The sequence below is a fragment of the Zingiber officinale genome, chromosome 1A, assembly GCF_018446385.1.
Source record: "Zingiber officinale cultivar Zhangliang chromosome 1A, Zo_v1.1, whole genome shotgun sequence".
NCBI classification, from domain to species: Eukaryota; Viridiplantae; Streptophyta; class Magnoliopsida; order Zingiberales; family Zingiberaceae; genus Zingiber; species Zingiber officinale.
Window position 1 is genome coordinate 190,943,278 of NC_055987.1, and position 16,440 is coordinate 190,959,717.

The window sequence follows — 16,440 nt, forward strand, 5'->3', positions numbered from 1 at the left end:
TCTCAAGTCTTCAACTAACCTTCAAGTTAAAACTGTAATTTGAGGCCGTAGAGGTTACACACATGCAATTTAGATGATAAATGCAAACTACTATGTGCTAAAAAAAATCCAAAAATTAAAAAAAGAGAGACTAACATTATCACAACAAAATGAACTAAATATCAACTGGAAATCGGGCACATACTGACTGGAGCTGGTTTTGACACCTTCAAATACCAGATTATTTCCATGACACTGTTTGTTTAATAACATCAGATCTATCTAAACATAGATACCACATGGAATTGAAGTGATGAAGCTACAGGTCGACTGTTACATTGAAGATGAACTTAACATTTAGTAATATGAAATCAACTGACAATAGAATTAGCTTCTCTTTCTTTCAGGGAAGCTGCGGAGTTGTCAGACTCCAAATCTGACTCCTCGATTCCTATATGTATATATGCTGAAGATTGGACACAGGTTTGGGTATCCAATCTTTCACACTGAGCGATCTGTGCTCGTGCTTTCGGCTCCCTCCATTAGAGCAACTTGATGACTCTGTAACTGACCATGACAAGGACAACCTGTAAAAAAAAGATTCATATGTAATTCATGATTGCTACCCAGAACAACGATACAGGATGAGTTGCTTCTTTAACAACATATTCATGTTCCTGATTGAAAGTGCACGAGAAACCAGAGAGAAATTTATCATAAAACATGAATCACTTTGATGTGTGACTGCGACCCCCTTGATCAGATTGACTATGCTACCAAACTACTGAAAACATCAGGAACAGTTTTGTCATTAATATCAATGATGCAATATAAATCCAAATCTACCTCTGCAGCATCCGTAAAGGTATCCTCACAGCAATCGGTGCTTAGAATATGTAACTTGGATGCATGAACTATATAATGAATCGGTGAGAACATGCCTGTCTTCTACATTGTTAAATATTGCACAAATAACTTGATCCTGACTGTTAACATCAACCTGTTCTTTAAGATCATGCATTTAAGCTACCAAAAAAAAAAAACATCCTCGCACAAGACTTTCTGATGAAGTGGAAATGCTTCACACTAGCAAATTTTCCAGAATTTTTACCTAGATCAACCTTTTCCATACAGACCATAGAGTCAAAGGTCTAGCAAATTTTTCTGAATTCACGAATAGCAATTTTTTCAAGCTGACAATTTTGAATGTTTCCTCTAATTATTTAGAGTAGACTATCCGACAGACAAGATCAATCAACAAAAAGGCATTACTCCTAACTATTTAGAGTCAATATAGATCTTATCCACTTATTTAATTCTGCTAAATATATATCTAGTGATATCTATATATTTCAAATCATTCTAATTCCAGCTACCATGTTAATTTAAACTAAATCAAAATATAATTTTGCCTATACTCACTCGTGCACTTTTTTTTTAAAAAAAATAACAAATTCCAGTTCTGCTCATCGTGCTATTCATACTCTTCATGTGCTCTTTTTCAGATTGTATTGAATGTATGTATGCACAACATGTCAAATGATATACACGAGTCTCTTAAATAGTCAAACTAGGAACAGTATGAAAAAGCCATTAACTAAATGGACTGTTGATTATAAGACAGCATGTCAGAAGTAAACATATGGTAAAAGGTTGAAGGTTCTAGCATATTCTCGTATAGTCGTATGCATAGAAATTATGAAATGAGCACACTAAGGATGAACTATATTTCATTTGTGCCAATTCAACAGTCAACTACCAATAATTAAGAAAGAATTCTATCAAATTGCCCACATATACAAGTATAAATTAGAAATAACCTCTAGAATGCAAAGATGATAACTTGCAAGGCAAGAATGTGCGCCACTAATGTGAAGTACTGCTCTTCTTAGTCCTGCTGCAATCTAAGGATACCTGTTACATGAAACAAATAGCTATCGGATCAGTTAAAACAAAAAGAAAGAACCACAGAGTTGGATCCATAATCTACCTCAAGATGATATCATGATGCTCATTTCAAACGGCTGTTTGATCTGAACCATTTCCCTGCACAAACTGTGGTGAGTGGCCAGGAACTATGAAGTGTGGCTGAGCTGGAACATTGGACGGTATTCCTGTACGATAAAACACAATGCCCACTCGCATTAGCTATGTGCCCATAAAATAAAAAGCTGCTGGGAGCTGCATATACATGAGCAAGGATCAAGAATGTCAGAGTTTTTCTGTCCTCCTTTTAGCTCAGAATATATTCATTAAGATTAAATGAAAATTTAACCTAAATGGATAATGATTTTCGTTGTCAGATTCTCTAAGTTAAAACTGAACCGTATAAAATGGCACACAAATTTCAGGTGAGTTCCATCAAGTATTGAAAATTTGAAATTTGCAAGCTTATCTTAGACAAGGGCACTCCATTTCAGCCAGTCAACTAAATAATAGTGCTAGATAATGACCATCAAACTATTATGACTTATTAACATGGAAAATGTACCAGCTGGATAGGGTGTTTGTATCACTGGTCGAGTTGCACCAGGCATTCCATTGACATTTGATCCACTCAATTGCACAATCTGGTGAGCTGGCATTGAGTAACCCTGAATTGTCATATAACCAGGCCCGCCTGAGATGGGCTGGCCAATTTGACCATGTGGATAAATGGCTGTGTTTACAGCTCCAGGAAGACCATAAACTTGAAGATAATGATGTCCTGTGTAAGGGTTATATACAGTCTGGACAAAAAAAAAATGGAGATAATCACAAGAGATGCAGCTGCTTAAACTTTCAAAAGAATATCTAGTTCAAAAATAGGATATCATGGCTTGTTGCCCTGAACCTGTGGATATAAGTACTCAGGTCCGTATGGATTGTAACTGCAAGGAAACCAACAAATCTCTTAAATGATTGACCTATGGAAAGTGATTGAATATCAACAATAACATTCTACATAATAAGTTGTGCCACTAATAGATGATAAAATGAGGAAAAAAATTTGAGGAAAAAGCTAAAATGGTACAAACATATCCAAAGATAGCTATAGAATCAACATCTAGAGAAATTAAATTGAGGGTGTGAAATGTAAAAAATAACCAAAATAAAAAACTTGCAAACATAATATTATTACTAGTGATATAGCTTTACATAGTTTTTAATGAAGTGATTTGATCCACCATGACAATTTGTGGCATTCATGATTGGGTCCTTTTGATATCATACTGCTTGTTTATTCAATCTATATTACAAATAGAAAGGTTTTTAATGTTTTGTTAAAATGTTAGAAAAAATGAAACAAATAAACAGCTATATTAGGTTTACTTAGTATTTCACAAGAAATTGTTACTTCTTTGATAAGATAAGATGCATTCACCATCCTTAATTTTCTTATAGAATAGAACTTTTGATGTTTTTTTTATCACATAGATTAAACAATTCATTTTATCGTGATATTTGTTGTTTCTATTGATTCTCATCTAATATAGTTGATCTTCGCATACACGACACTCTATATATAAGCTAGTTACTTTTGGCAAGAAAAAACTCACCAACTTAACAAAAGGAATTATATTCAATGAGTCACTCCTTTTCAATAATTCTCATCTCAATTCCCTTCAGTCTGATTCTTTTATTTCATTCTATGTTATTAAATAGGAACATAGAGTATTTCACTCTAGCATATGGTAATGGCACAACTTAACTGACTATAGAAACTATGAGATGCAAAAAAAAAACTTTTCCTCTTCCCTAATAATGGCAAGATGTTATGGAAGAGACCGAAAATAGCCATATCCATTCTAATCATTAGAATTTCAGATCATAAAGTTCCAACTTGAAAAGTCTGGATGCAGAGACACCGTATAGTTTTCTACTACACACATTCAGTCTAAATGTTTGTAGCACTCATTCTTTAAAACAAGGATACCATAAGGTAATCAAACACTAGATTCAAAGGTAAAATACAACAACAACCAAGCCTTACCCCACTAAGTGGGTTGGCTAAGATTCAAAGGTAAAATCATTCAGAAAAAATGGCTTTGAAAGATTTAGCCAATCAACTTACCTATATTGTGGATATGGAAACCCATGTTGGTAGCTAAATGGAACTGGCACTTGATGAGTGGGGCTTCCAACAAATGGCACTTGCTGAACAGGTACACCTCCAATGTAAGGGACTACTGGCCTTGGGCGGACTAAAAACAAAAAATGGAACAAAATATCAGTAATTTTATTGTAAAATAGACAATGACATGCCTTATGTGTTTGCTGAAGAAATGAGACAATAAATAATTATGTGTTCCATTTTACTACACATTCTAAAACTTCACTTCTAATCTCCTTTTCAGAATATTTTTGCTGGAAGAGGAATTATAAAAACAATGAATGAAACTAGGGAAATTTAATATATGATTGATAACATGACTACTAGGTCAGTGTGGCTATGAGAAAATAAAATAGACAAGGGATTAATCATCACAGAAAATGAAATGTTATTAGACCAAAGGAAGCAGGACCACATTAAAAAGCCTTGCATAACCATGATATCTTATGTAAAACAGGCAAGTATCAGAAGATCCATAGAGAAGAGTAAACTCAATTGTGGTTCCTCTTTTTTCTCCTGTATACTACTTCCTCTCCGCTTACACTGCAGCCTACTCTAGAAAAACTCAATGGTGGTTCCTCCATTTCTCTTCATCTCATGCTCTTCTCATTCTAGTATTCCACTCGCATTTGATAGTAAGCCTCATGCAATATGTAGAATGCATCTTGGTCATAGATTTCCACTTGGCAAATATAATATAGTAAAGACTTAAAACCACCATGATTAGGGATGTAAATGAGCCAAACCGCTCGTGAGCTATTCGAAGCTCGATTCGATAAAAGCTCGTTTGAGCTCGTTTAATGAGGCTCGTTAAGATAAACAAATCAAGCTCAAGCTTCACAATATTTGGCTCGTTAGCTCGTGAACACGTTCGTTAAGCTCATAAATCAACTTTTAAATAAAAAAAATAATAGTTTTGATATTGAATTTATAAATTTTACACTCTACTTATGAAAAATATAGACAAATATATTAAATTTATTTATTATAATAAAATTATAAATTTTAACAAGAATATTATAATTTTTTTAAAATATATAATTTAGTTTTTAATAAATATTTAAATTTATAATTTATATTTATTAAGCTCGTTTAGGCTCGATAAAAGCTCGAATAAGTTCGTGAGTTATGAATATATTCGTTAAATAAAGCTCGAGCTCGGCTCGATTATAAACGAGCCAAACTCAAACATCCAAGAGTTCGGCTCGGCTCAGCTCGATTACACCCCTAACCATGATGATGTATAGGTTCACAAACAAAGTAGCACATAAAGAAACAAAACTAAGTTCTTTTTAGAAGAACATTCTATCAGGAGAATGACTATCACTAACATGCAGTCCGTAACTAGTGTGCTGGGGAGAAGCTTAACATCAGTACGATCATTTCTTTAAAATGAATGCATGAAATGCAGTTTGTTGCTCTCCCTATATCTTCATTCCTTTATGTGCATTTTCAATGGGCAATTTCAGTTTTTTGAACCACAAGGTATTCTGCTGATCTCACCAACAAACAGTCCAAGTTAATGCAAAGTTCTCAAGGAGGACAGGAAATGAGATTCTATGATCTGGTCAAATTCATAAACTAAACAAATTGCATCTTAAGGCTCACAAAGTCACTGACTAAATTGTTACAAAGCTATGGAATTATCACTTGAAAATAGATAGGCTTGACAATGAGAATTAATAAGGCAATAACCTGGATGATGACATTCGCAAATAAAAAAAATTACAGGAAGAAGCATCTTGAGGTCATCACAGAATGTATATCCAAGGATCAAGGCACCCATGGAATAGAGAGTATAGGAGAAACTAAAGGACAAAAAATGGTTCAAAAGGCTCAATTAATTTGAAATAAGTCTCTCCAAAAATTCAAAATAAATGCCTTCATTTATATATTTATTTTATAAAAGATGTCTAACAATTTCATGAATAGGTTAGTGCAATTAATCAATCAAACTTCATGAAAGTTAACTGAATAAGAAACTGACTGTAAATCTTTGTTATGCATGTGTTTATAAAAAGGGAAATGATTTTTGATTTCCTTAAATGGCACACTAAGCGCACTTAATAACTTAAAGAAAAAATGGAAAGAAACTCTGCAAACAATATATGTAGCAAGAGATTCTGGTCTCAAACAGTCATACAAAAGACTTTAGTGCATAGAAACAAGAGATTTTGTCAGTGTCAATGTAGCATCATCACCGTAGTGCAAAAAGTTGGCAACAAAGGAGAACAATGAATTCGGTGGAAAGCAAATAAGAAACATTTAGCATTTCAGACAGACACTTTTCTACAATTGTTTTTTTCAATGTGAAAATGATGCAATAGAATCGAAGTGTAGTTGGTATACCGCCAAATGGAAGAGTAGAGTGTGGCCTTCCAAGGGAAGCCAAGTTACAATTTGCTCGCCGGCCATCAATAACTGGTGTTGGATCAACGCATGCCCGCTTTGCAGATTCAGGATCTCGAAAAGTGACCTAATCCCACCGTACAAACAAACACAAAAGAACAGCTAAAGCAACGATCTCCCTTCCGCACACTGCAATATTCCGCAAGAACGCAAACCCAAGCGATACTCACGAAGCCATAACCCTTGGATCGGCCGGTGTTCTTGTCCGTGATCACGACGGCCTCGAGTATCTCCCCGAATTGCTCGAAGTGGCGGCGGAGCATCTCGCTCTTGGTCTCCCACGCGAGGCCGCCGACGAAGACCTTCGTGTACGTGGTGTCCCCAAAGGGCGAATTCAGGAAGTGGATGCCGGAGCTGGAGCTCGACGCTGATCCGGAGGCCGACCCAGGCCCCGAATGGTGAAAAGCCATCGAGAAACCCAAAAGCACGAATTCAGACTCGAAAGCGATACAAGGGACGGATCGAGCGCCGGAACCCTAGCTAGGGCTTTCAAAATCCTAGCTTTAGGGGTTCGGACGATCAAAAATGCTAACTTTACAAGGACTAGAAGAAATCTCGCACAGAAAACGAACGAACAAGGAGGACAAACGGGATCAAACTCGCAACTGAAAGGAATTGAACCTATCGAGGAAGAACACATATATTTATCGGAAATTAGTACAATTTCCACAAAATTAAATAGAAAAGGTGGGGTAGGTCAGACGAAATTATGGAGAGGGGCCTCGTTGCACTGTGTGGACGCCAAATGCATCCTTTAAGAACCCTAATTGGCGAATATTCAATGGTAATCACTCCTCGAGCGTGGAAATTTTCTGACTCGAGGATTGATTAGACAAACCAAACTGCCTGTGAAATACTGAAACCCTATTCAAGTTTCTTCATGTTTAAGCATCCACTTCCATCGATTGCTTTAGCCACTTCCAACCTTTTTATCAATTAATGCAAATCAATGGGCTAGCGATCGATTGCGATTTGCGTGGACCAATTGCATTTAAAAAAACTAATAAAGAATTTTAAATCAATTGTTTTCAATTATTTATTCAAACATAAAATTGCATGCAATATTTATCCGAACATGTGATATCGTTCTTACCATCGAAATATTGATAAATGTCTCCTCAATTTTCTAAACACAATTCAAATAATGTTTGGACACAATTATTAGATTGATCTATTGTGATTCGTCATCATGATTAATGTTTGGACAAAACTACGCAGCAGATAACTTCAAAACAATTAATTGATTAAATTAGCCACTGGTTTTAAATTAATCACCGGCCACAAGAGGCACTAATAACCACCATTAATGGTCAAAAACAAAAGAAAGCATAGATTTTGTTGCGACCTTCAAGCCTTTTTAATCCATTATTTAACATGTCATGAAAACACACTAATTAAAAACCTTTTCCTACTCACAAGTCAAAAACCTGTTATTCATCGTAATCATCATTTTTTATTAAGATATTGGAAGATGGTGCTTAATCATAGACAGCTCAAGATCTGGTTTTTTTTTCCTGCTGAAAAGGTGATGATCTTGTGGAAAAAGATTGCATCTTGCAGCTTTTGGTGGTGCAGGGGAAGAGATAGGGTTCTCAGATCAGATGGGTGAAAAAGGTGGGAGAACAAGTTGCACTGATTGTGTTGCAACTCCGGCTTTTGATATATGAATATATAAATTTTTAGAAAGAGAGCTTTGGTGTAATGATAAAATTATTGTTATGTGATGAATTTTAAAAATAATCTCTTATAAAAAATAAGATAAAACTACATATAATAGATCATTTTTTAAAATCACGACGAGAACTTCGTGCAACAGAATATATAAATTCTTAATCTCTTTCGATCTTTTCTCGTGTTGTGAATTCTTGCGGGAGAAAGTTTCTATTTGTGGATTCGGTTTTGACGAAGAATCTTTTCGAAGAAATCGCCGCGGGAGCGAGTCGACGTGACGGAGATGGAATCCAGTGATCCCAGCGGCGGCGGAAGACCTCCCCCTCACGTGCACCACCTCCTCCGTCTGCCACCGCCGTCGGTGCACGTGTCGAAGCAAGATTTCAAGCAGTCGCAGGCGAAAAGACCCCAGCTTTCCCCAGACGACGGCCCGCCGCCATCACACTCTTCCCCAGCCGGCAGCACCGTCTGCCGACCCCGCGGCCGACCGCAGGGCTCCAAGAACAAGCCGAAGCCTCCGATTATCGTCAAGCGGGACTCCCCCGACGTCCTGCGCTCACACGTGCTTGAGGTCGTCGACGGCGCCGACGTCCTCGAGTGCGTCACGGAGTACACCCACCGGCGAGGGAGGTGGGTCACCGTGCTCAGCGGCGCCGGTTCCCTGGCCAGCGTGGCGCTCCGCCCTGCCTTGCCGGGGAGCGCTGTGGTCACGCTGCGCGGCCCGTTCGAGATCCTCTCGCTGACCGGGACCGTCCTCCCACCGCCGGCGCCACCAGGCGCCGGCGGCCTTACCGTGTTCTTGGCTGGGAGCCAGGGGCAGGTGGTCGGCGGCGTCGTCACAGGGCCGCTGGTGGCCACGGGATCAGTGGTGCTCATGGTGGCGAGCTTCGCCACTGCAGTCTACGAGCGGTTGACGCTGGAAGGCGCTGAGGGTGAGGAGCGTGAGCCGGTTGCCGCGGCAGGCGGAACGGGAGGCTGCGACGTCGGCGCCACCGGCGGAAGGAGCAGCACTCAATTCCGTAACTCAAATTCCTACCAGCTCCTAAATGACGTCTTTGGCTGGGGAACTGGAACCGGTGGAGTCCGACCGCAATTTTAACTCTCTGCAAATTCTTCGTTAGATTCTACGATCTGTATCTTCTCCTTCTACGTGGAGAAATATTTGGAGATTTTAAATCACATCGAATCCATTCGCCATCTCTTTCATTATAACCGATTTTATAAATAAAAAAGTGATTTAGTGATTTTGATTTAATATTTTAGAAAAAAATGCTTTTGATTTTATTTTCCATACTAAGTTGCCGACAACATTTCAACATAACGGAGGCAGCTAAAGACAGACAGCTCAACCAAAAAGTAGTAGCAATTCAAGAATTGGAAACCAAAATTCGCCTGCCGTTCAAAATCACAAAGAAACCACCGATGGTTTATTGCAGAATACAAGAACTAAAGATAATCGAGAGGCGTACATGGAAACTTAAGTAGACATGATCTTTATCCTCCGAACATGATTTTTTTACTTGAGAGGGATGAACCTGGAGGAGTGAGTAGCACCAATACCAGGCCTTCCATGCTTCACGGGCTTGTATGATATTGAGAACTCAGCCAAGTAATGACCAATCATCTCGGGCTGATGTCAGATAAATAAAAAATAAGATAACAATCTTGATTATGCACTAGTTAAACCTAGTAAAATAGTTACCTTGATTTCAACCTGATTGAAGGTCTTTCCATTGTATACGCCAATGATGCTGCCGATCATCTCTGGGACTATGATCATGTTCCTAAGATGCGTCCTCACAGGCTCTGGCTTTTCACCAGGAGGTGCATCTCGCTTCTGAATATTGTGTCGACAATAAACAAGGTGATTCAGTTAATAGAATCGCATACTGAGAACTCAGATCTTGATATGAACAACAATTTTGTGTTAAATTGGTCATAGAATCAGATACTGAGAATTCAGATATTAATATTAATGGCAAATTTGTGCTAAATTCAGATATTAATATATAGAAATCCTTAGAGATCACCCAGTTATTTAACTAGTGTTGTTTTGATGCCTCATTTAGCTTATAGAACCATTACATGAGTCTTAATACTATCTAAAACCTTGAGAGACAGGATAAATAACAAATACCTTTTGGCAACTTCATGGTTTTGGTAAATTCTAGTAACCAGACAAACTCTCTGTTGCAGGAACAGTGACATGGTAAATACTTTGAAACATCCTATCCAAAGATGTGTATCACCACAAAACTAGACACACAGAACCACACTTCCATAAACAATATATGTAAGCATATGAATAATCTCAGAAGCAATTACACTTTTCGCAGTTTTTAAGGAACTACCATTATGCATATTTTAATGTATGTAATAAGATTTAGAAGGCCTAATTTAAACAAGAAAATGTATCACTTAGCAAAACTACCTTCATGATTGCACCATTTAAGTTGATAATAAACTTTCATAAGAAATTTCACTAAACAAAATAAACGCTCATATTCCCACCAAGAAAATGCAAGAAAAAACAAATTTACGCTTCCAGCTATAATTAGTATGTTGATGTGTTTTGGATTCTTACATTGCATATACAAATATAATCATACCATCAAGAAGAGTGATACAACTAGTTACAATGAAAACTTGATTTGGCATTTCGTAGATAAAAGAACAAATGCAGTGGAAATAGAGAAGGGATAAAGGACCATCATACCGCCTTGCGGAGCTTCTTAATCAGAGCCATTGGCTTTCTTTTGAGGCCTCTCTGGAACCTGCGCACATCAGCGCCATTTTAAGGCGAAACCGACGAAGAAGAATAAAACGCAAAGCCAGAGACGAGATCTAAACCTTCTTCGAGCGCGAGCGCCGAAGAGCTTGACGAGTTCATCAAGGCCCATGTCGAGGAGCTGATCGAGGTCTACACCGCGGTAAGAGAACTTCCTGAAGGTCCTCTTTTTCGGATGCGCCCCTCCGACGTCCACCGCATCCGAAGCATCCGCCTGTGGTCAAATCCAATAAAAAAGATATCATTTTCTAGATCGTAAAAGACTGCGGAATCCTTACTATACACCAGCACAAAAGGAGAGAAGGACGTCAATCTACCATGATTTTCTGGTTCTCTCTGGCTATGAATTCCGCCGCGCAAACTTAGAGAACAGGAGAGCAGAAGCGGAGGAGAGTAGGGTTTCGGCATATATTTATACTCGTAGAGCTAATGAATGGATTTACCATTTTACCCATGAGCAATTGGATTAATAAGCAAAAACCAAAAAAATAATAATTACGAAACATTCATTTCACACACTATACGGGTAAACAAACGGGTACAAAAAAACGGGGACGAAACAAAAAATGAGAATCACGGAGCCTCGAAGGGCACTTGGATAGGGTGGGGTTTTGAGGGTTCGTTCTCCTTCCTCCCCTTCCTCCGTCTGTTCGTGATAAGGTCTCCGTGAGATAAGCGAGGATTTAGCGAAATACTTGGTTCTCTCATAGGTCTCGACTTCCCTGGATCTTCGGAGGGCCAAGGTCGGTATGTTCGCTTTCTACTTTTTTTTTATTTCGCGAGGTTTTTACGCGACTGCGTTTGAATTCGATGTCTTCCGTAGTCATGTCCTTGATGCAGTGATTCAAGTCGTTAGTTTTCCCCTTTCATTCTATTGTGGATTCGTAGTTGAGGAAAGGATGAATTTTGATGATTTATTTGTTGATTTCTTTATAATGCTTCCGCTAATTTCAACTTGTCCTTAAATTCGATGCTTTGATTTACTCAATCTCAAAACAGAAAGCACGGCTTTCTTAGGAAAAATGGAAAGGGGCACTGCCACTGGTCAGAAGCTCAGTATTGTTGAGTTCTTCGAGGAGAAAGGATTCGATGACGAGAAAATAAACAGAATGCTGAGGAAATGCAATCGGCTGGAGAGCATAGAAAGGGAGAGAGCCAGTGAGAACTGGGATTACCTGGAAAGCATTGGTATTCAAAAGAGGAAGCTTCCTTATGTTATCTTCAAGTGCCCCAAGATCCTAGCTTTGAGCATGAATCAGAAGCTTGTTCCTACTGTCCAGTGTCTTGCAACCTTGGGATCAAAGCCTGGTGGAGTGGCCTCAGCCATCACCAAATTTCCTGACATTCTCTCTCACAGCATTGAGTTGAAGCTATGCCCTCTGTTAGCTTTCTTCCAAGCACTAGGAATTTCAGAGAAGCAACTGGGTAAGATGCTCTTGCTTAATCCAAGGCTCATTAGCTACAGCGAAATGAAATTGACTCAGATTACTGATTTCCTTGTAAGCATTGGCTTCAATGAGGAGGGGTTGATTGGTAAAACTTTAGTGAAAAATCCATTTTTAATGGGTTATAGCATTGAGAAACGGCTTTTGCCAACAACAGAATTTCTCAAGTCGATAGGCCTAGATGAACTAAGTTTGCAAAGGGTTGTTTGCTATTTTCCTGAAGTATTTTGTAGGGATGTAAATAGGGTTCTCAAACCAAATTTAGCATTCTTAAAGGGGTGCGGCTTTGACAATAAGCAAATTGCAAATTTAGTTGCTGGATATCCACCTATTCTGATCAAGAGTGTCAGCAAATCCCTGGAACCCAAAGTGAGATTCTTGGTTGAAGTAATGGGAAGAGAAATCAGTGAGATAGCTGATTACCCTGAGTTCTTTCGGCATGGGATGAAGAAGAGTTTGGAATTTCGGCAAAAAATTCTGAAGCAAAAAAACGTACATTGCAGTTTAAGTGAAATGCTTAGCTGCAACCAGAGGAAATTCATTGCCAAGTATGGATTAACTGTTGGATTCTCTTGATTTTGTTTCTTGATTCTCTTCCCTTAGTTTGGTCTCAATTACACTAGCTAGAGAACCAAGTGTTTGATCATTGGTAACGAGGCTGTAAGAACTTGCTTCATGGTAAGAGATATTGTTGTTCTTTTGTGCTTGGTTAGCACTGTTGAGCATGAGTTGTGTTGCAAAATAGCCAATTGTTCTTATTGTTCCTTATAGTTCTATAAAATAATCAATCACAAATTCCGCACTCATTAAAATTCCTGTTTACATAAATATGCATGTGTATTTCCTCTATTTAAGGCATACTACATATCTCTTTTTTTTTTTCCTTGAGTTGAGGTGCAAATATTATATATCTATATGATATATCCTTAAGAAATGATAAAATGATAGAGAACATGCTAAGATAGTATTGATATTTTTAAGTAAAATGAATGGGTTCTATGATATGTTCATTTTGCTAGGAATTGTTTATGCTAGTAAGCAATGCTCGCAGTATATGGAACTGTACATCAAGCAGCAAACTTGCCGTACACTAGCTGTTTAGATGAGCAATTCTTAGCAGAATTACATGATAGAGTTTTGAAGATTCTATTTGGGATCACCTATAAATAATCTCCAGAAAAACTGATCAGCAAAATGAACATGTAGCTCATAAAGTGATGCCATATGAATGCCAAGTAGATCATCTAAACAAGTTGATGGATTCAGAATTGTAGCAAGCTAGTTTTTACTTCAATGGATTGTAAAAGTGCTCAGAATTGCTGAACATGTATATTTTGGTGATGTCTAAAGTTGCAAACTTCAAACTCAAATCAGTTCAGAACAGTTGAACCAAACAATTAACTGATTCAATCAAGAATCATAAGGCTTTTGACTTTGGGATATTTCTTCCTGCTGCCATTGTACTTTTGTTCCCTTTCAAGTGAAGAAGGGGGGAAAAAAACAATGATTCCTGCTGGTGGTTTGCTTTCTTGTAATTTTCATGTTTAGTGTGCCATCTGTTGTGAACCAAAACTTTTCGCGAACTTGTTTGTTCTTCCAGCAAGGAGGCAACAGAAATTGGTAAACATCATTTCATGCCCGGATGTCGGTCGGATTCTGCGATCCTGCAGCTGCAAGATGATAATCTTTGATGCTGTTATCTGTGAGCCATTGAATCGCCTCTTGTTGCTGATAAACTCATGAGGTTAGAACATAATAGCAGTTCTTTTTCTTCTTTTTTTCTTTCAATTTACTGATTTAATGTCAGTAAGGGACGAAGGTGACTTCATATCACTTTCATACATTGAATTATTAAGATTAGACATCACCATGAGAATTTTATTTCACCATCGAGATCTAGCTAGATAACTACACATTATCCATGGTCGTGGACCATTTTTGTGACATAATACGTACAAAAGAACTTTAATCATGTGAAAAAGAAACAAAGTGAAGTTGATAATAATCGATAGGAAACGGCGTTCAGTCGGTTCGGTCGATCGGTAAACCCACCGAGAAATTGAGAAATTTAAGTCGAACCGGAAAGTTGATTGATTGCTCGTGCGGATATCGACAGGTGGGGGGGACTAGAGATACATCAAACCCATCATGAACCATAAGATTCTCTTTGTCTACCCATCTTAGTCCAACCATAACAAGAACAAGGAGGAAGAACACCAAATGGCCGAATTAAACCCCTAAACTAATGTGTCAAGATCAAGTAAATAAAGTTGGAAATAATTGAGCGCAATATAATAATTTTTTATTTAACTTTGTTATCCTCCTCTTTTTTGAATCGACAAAATAAGGATTAAAATGACAATGAATTGATTTGCTAGTTGAAGATAGATTTGGCATCGATAAGAAGTTCCTTATATATAATTGGAAAAATACGATACAAGTTTATTTACACGAAATTAATTCGGTTTATAATATTCTGCCATATTTTTTTTTTATTGATTATCGATGTGATTAGATTCCATTGAAATCTAAGTTCTGAAGAGGAAGATGCTGAGCTGTTGTCCTCCTCTTCCCCCTGCCGGGTCGATCATGTGGAACGATTCTGAGTCCGTCGACCCGATAACCCGCTCGAAGCTCGCTCGCATGTAAAGCAGGTCCCCTGCCTCGCCGCCAGCTGCGGCAGCGGCGGCGGAGGCGGCTGGCAGAATTCCGGTCCCCGCCGACACAGACCGCATCAGCCTGAAGACCTCCGCGTCGGCCTCCGTCGCCCGCCTCCGGATCGCGAAGCCCACCTTCCGCCCGTTGCAGTACATGGTCCACACCGGCGTGCTGAGCAAGGGGCCGCGGCCTCCGCCGCCGCCGCTCTCCAGAGCGACGCGCAGCAGGCCGTGCTGCATCTCCCGCGCGAGGTACGCCGTGGGCACCGTGAACTCCAGCAGCAGCAGCGGCGGCGCGGCGGCGTGGTCGTGGACGCAGAACCGGACGCGGCCGCGGCGGTGGCCGAAGAAGGTGCCGGTGACGGTCGTGGCGGCGGCGACCGTGGGAGCGGGAGCAGTCACGGCAGCAGCGGTGGAATTGTTGTCCGAGTCGTCCTCGTCGAAGGCGGAGGCGTTGGAGGAAATGGGAAAGCCGGCGCAGCAGGGGACGACGCACTCGATCAGACTGCGGAAGGAGCGGCGGCCGAAGCGGACGTCCTTGGTGCAGTCGACGGCGGTGGAAGTATCGATGATGTAGAGGCCACTGCCCCTCTGGCTCCCCAAGTCAATCATCGTCCTCATTAATTTAATTACCTCGTCTCAAACGAAGAACAAAGGGGAATCGAATGCGCAAGACACCATGAGAGCTGTCCATTTAAATAGGTGACGAGAGACAGAGATTAAGCTCCGTTTACTTGGACGGAACGGAAGTAGGAATGATCATTTGATTAATTCGGTCCATAAATTAATCAAAAATTGATTTAGTGTTGACTAATGAATCAAATCAAAGTTTTACTAAAATTGAATTAATCGAATTAGTTATTTCAATTAACATCAAATTAATTAAATTTATTTAAAATAATAATAAAAAAATTATATAAAATTAATATTAAATTAATCGAATTAAAGAAGGCATTAGATAGAGAGAAAGAAACAAAGAATGAAAAGTGAGAGGCTTAATTCTTCTCCAGGTGCCGTACGTCTCTATTCCCTTCTAACAGAGCACATGGAGGAGCTAGCCAATTCGAGAAAGTGCTTTCTCTATTTTCTGAAACATATTTCTGTAATAATTAGAGCATGCAGAGACAATTTAGGGTCAAAGTTCTTGAAAGGATCCCTTACGTGAGGTCTCTCTCAAACTCGGCACCATCCTACTTGGCTTCTTCCTTCCTCCTCCACAGCTGAGTGGATTCCCCAGCTACAATTCTCATCACCATATACATCTCTTCCCTAGCAAGGAAATGAAGAAGCCTTATCTTCATCATCATGCATCAACATCTGCACCACTAACATCAGTTACATAGCTTTCGGATGGCTCGTGTGAGCAAGGATTAATTACCGAGATGAGATTTTTTTTTC

At 39.0% G+C, this 16,440-nt stretch overlaps 5 protein-coding genes across 8 annotated transcripts; 2 read left to right on the forward strand and 3 right to left on the reverse strand.

The window, feature by feature from the left end:
• Window positions 1-136: 136 nt before the first annotated feature.
• Window positions 137-7,387, reverse strand: LOC122038861 (RNA-binding protein 24-like). The gene is made up of 8 exons (XM_042598820.1): window positions 6,652-7,387; window positions 6,422-6,548; window positions 4,034-4,163; window positions 2,813-2,849; window positions 2,471-2,708; window positions 1,970-2,093; window positions 1,800-1,893; window positions 137-566 (listed from the first exon to the last, which is right to left on the reverse strand). The coding sequence occupies exons 1-6, from the start codon at window positions 6,889-6,891 to the stop codon at window positions 1,996-1,998; spliced, it is 870 nt and encodes a 289-aa protein (XP_042454754.1). The 5' UTR covers window positions 6,892-7,387; the 3' UTR covers window positions 137-566; window positions 1,800-1,893; window positions 1,970-1,995.
• Window positions 7,388-8,570: 1,183 nt separating this feature from the next.
• Window positions 8,571-9,340, forward strand: LOC122008732 (AT-hook motif nuclear-localized protein 29-like; the record flags this gene model as incomplete). Its single annotated transcript, XM_042564568.1, has 1 exon — window positions 8,571-9,340. A coding segment is annotated over one exon (681 nt), but the record flags the coding sequence as incomplete, so codon positions are not given.
• A 157-nt stretch (window positions 9,341-9,497) lies between these two features.
• On the reverse strand, window positions 9,498-11,332 carry LOC122038862 (40S ribosomal protein S15-like). Its single transcript, XM_042598821.1, has 5 exons — window positions 11,258-11,332; window positions 11,003-11,154; window positions 10,869-10,926; window positions 9,855-9,989; window positions 9,498-9,782 (listed from the first exon to the last, which is right to left on the reverse strand). Exons 1-5 carry the CDS (start codon window positions 11,258-11,260, stop codon window positions 9,669-9,671), a joined length of 462 nt encoding a protein of 153 aa, XP_042454755.1. The 5' UTR covers window positions 11,261-11,332; the 3' UTR covers window positions 9,498-9,668.
• Window positions 11,333-11,507: 175 nt separating this feature from the next.
• LOC122038863 (transcription termination factor MTERF6, chloroplastic/mitochondrial-like) lies at window positions 11,508-13,113 on the forward strand. 4 transcript variants are annotated; one of them, XM_042598823.1, is made up of 2 exons: window positions 11,508-11,687; window positions 11,940-13,113. In XM_042598823.1, the coding sequence occupies exon 2, from the start codon at window positions 11,963-11,965 to the stop codon at window positions 12,959-12,961; it is 999 nt and encodes a 332-aa protein (XP_042454757.1). In that variant the 5' UTR covers window positions 11,508-11,687; window positions 11,940-11,962; the 3' UTR covers window positions 12,962-13,113. The 4 variants fall into 4 exon arrangements, with proteins under 4 accessions (XP_042454757.1, XP_042454759.1, XP_042454758.1 ...); XM_042598825.1 differs by having other exon boundaries at window positions 11,958-13,113; XM_042598824.1 differs by having other exon boundaries at window positions 11,508-11,683; window positions 11,958-13,113.
• A 1,649-nt stretch (window positions 13,114-14,762) lies between these two features.
• Window positions 14,763-15,727, reverse strand: LOC122038865 (protein MIZU-KUSSEI 1-like). Its single transcript, XM_042598826.1, has one exon. The coding sequence runs from the start codon at window positions 15,661-15,663 to the stop codon at window positions 14,914-14,916; it is 750 nt and encodes a 249-aa protein (XP_042454760.1). The 5' UTR covers window positions 15,664-15,727; the 3' UTR covers window positions 14,763-14,913.
• Window positions 15,728-16,440: the final 713 nt, after the last annotated feature.

Excerpts from the sequence above, each read along its gene's own strand:
- LOC122038862 (XM_042598821.1), bottom strand. Across the intron at positions 9,990-10,868 it reads TTAAGAAGCTCCGCAAGGCG|AAGCGAGATGCACCTCCTGG; the intron begins GTATGATGGTCC and ends CACAATATTCAG. Across the intron at positions 9,783-9,854 it reads TCAATCAGGTTGAAATCAAG|CCCGAGATGATTGGTCATTA; the intron begins GTAACTATTTTA and ends ATCTGACATCAG.
- LOC122038861 (XM_042598820.1), bottom strand. The coding sequence starts at position 6,891 with ATGGCTTTTCACCATTCGGGGCCTGGGTCGGCCTCCGGATCAGCGTCG. Across the intron at positions 2,850-4,033 it reads TTTCCATATCCACAATATAG|TTACAATCCATACGGACCTG; the intron begins GTAAGTTGATTG and ends GTTTCCTTGCAG. Across the intron at positions 2,709-2,812 it reads CTGAGTACTTATATCCACAG|ACTGTATATAACCCTTACAC; the intron begins GTTCAGGGCAAC and ends TTTTTTGTCCAG.
- LOC122038863 (XM_042598823.1), top strand. The coding sequence starts at position 11,963 with ATGGAAAGGGGCACTGCCACTGGTCAGAAGCTCAGTATTGTTGAGTTC.
- LOC122038865 (XM_042598826.1), bottom strand. The coding sequence starts at position 15,663 with ATGAGGACGATGATTGACTTGGGGAGCCAGAGGGGCAGTGGCCTCTAC.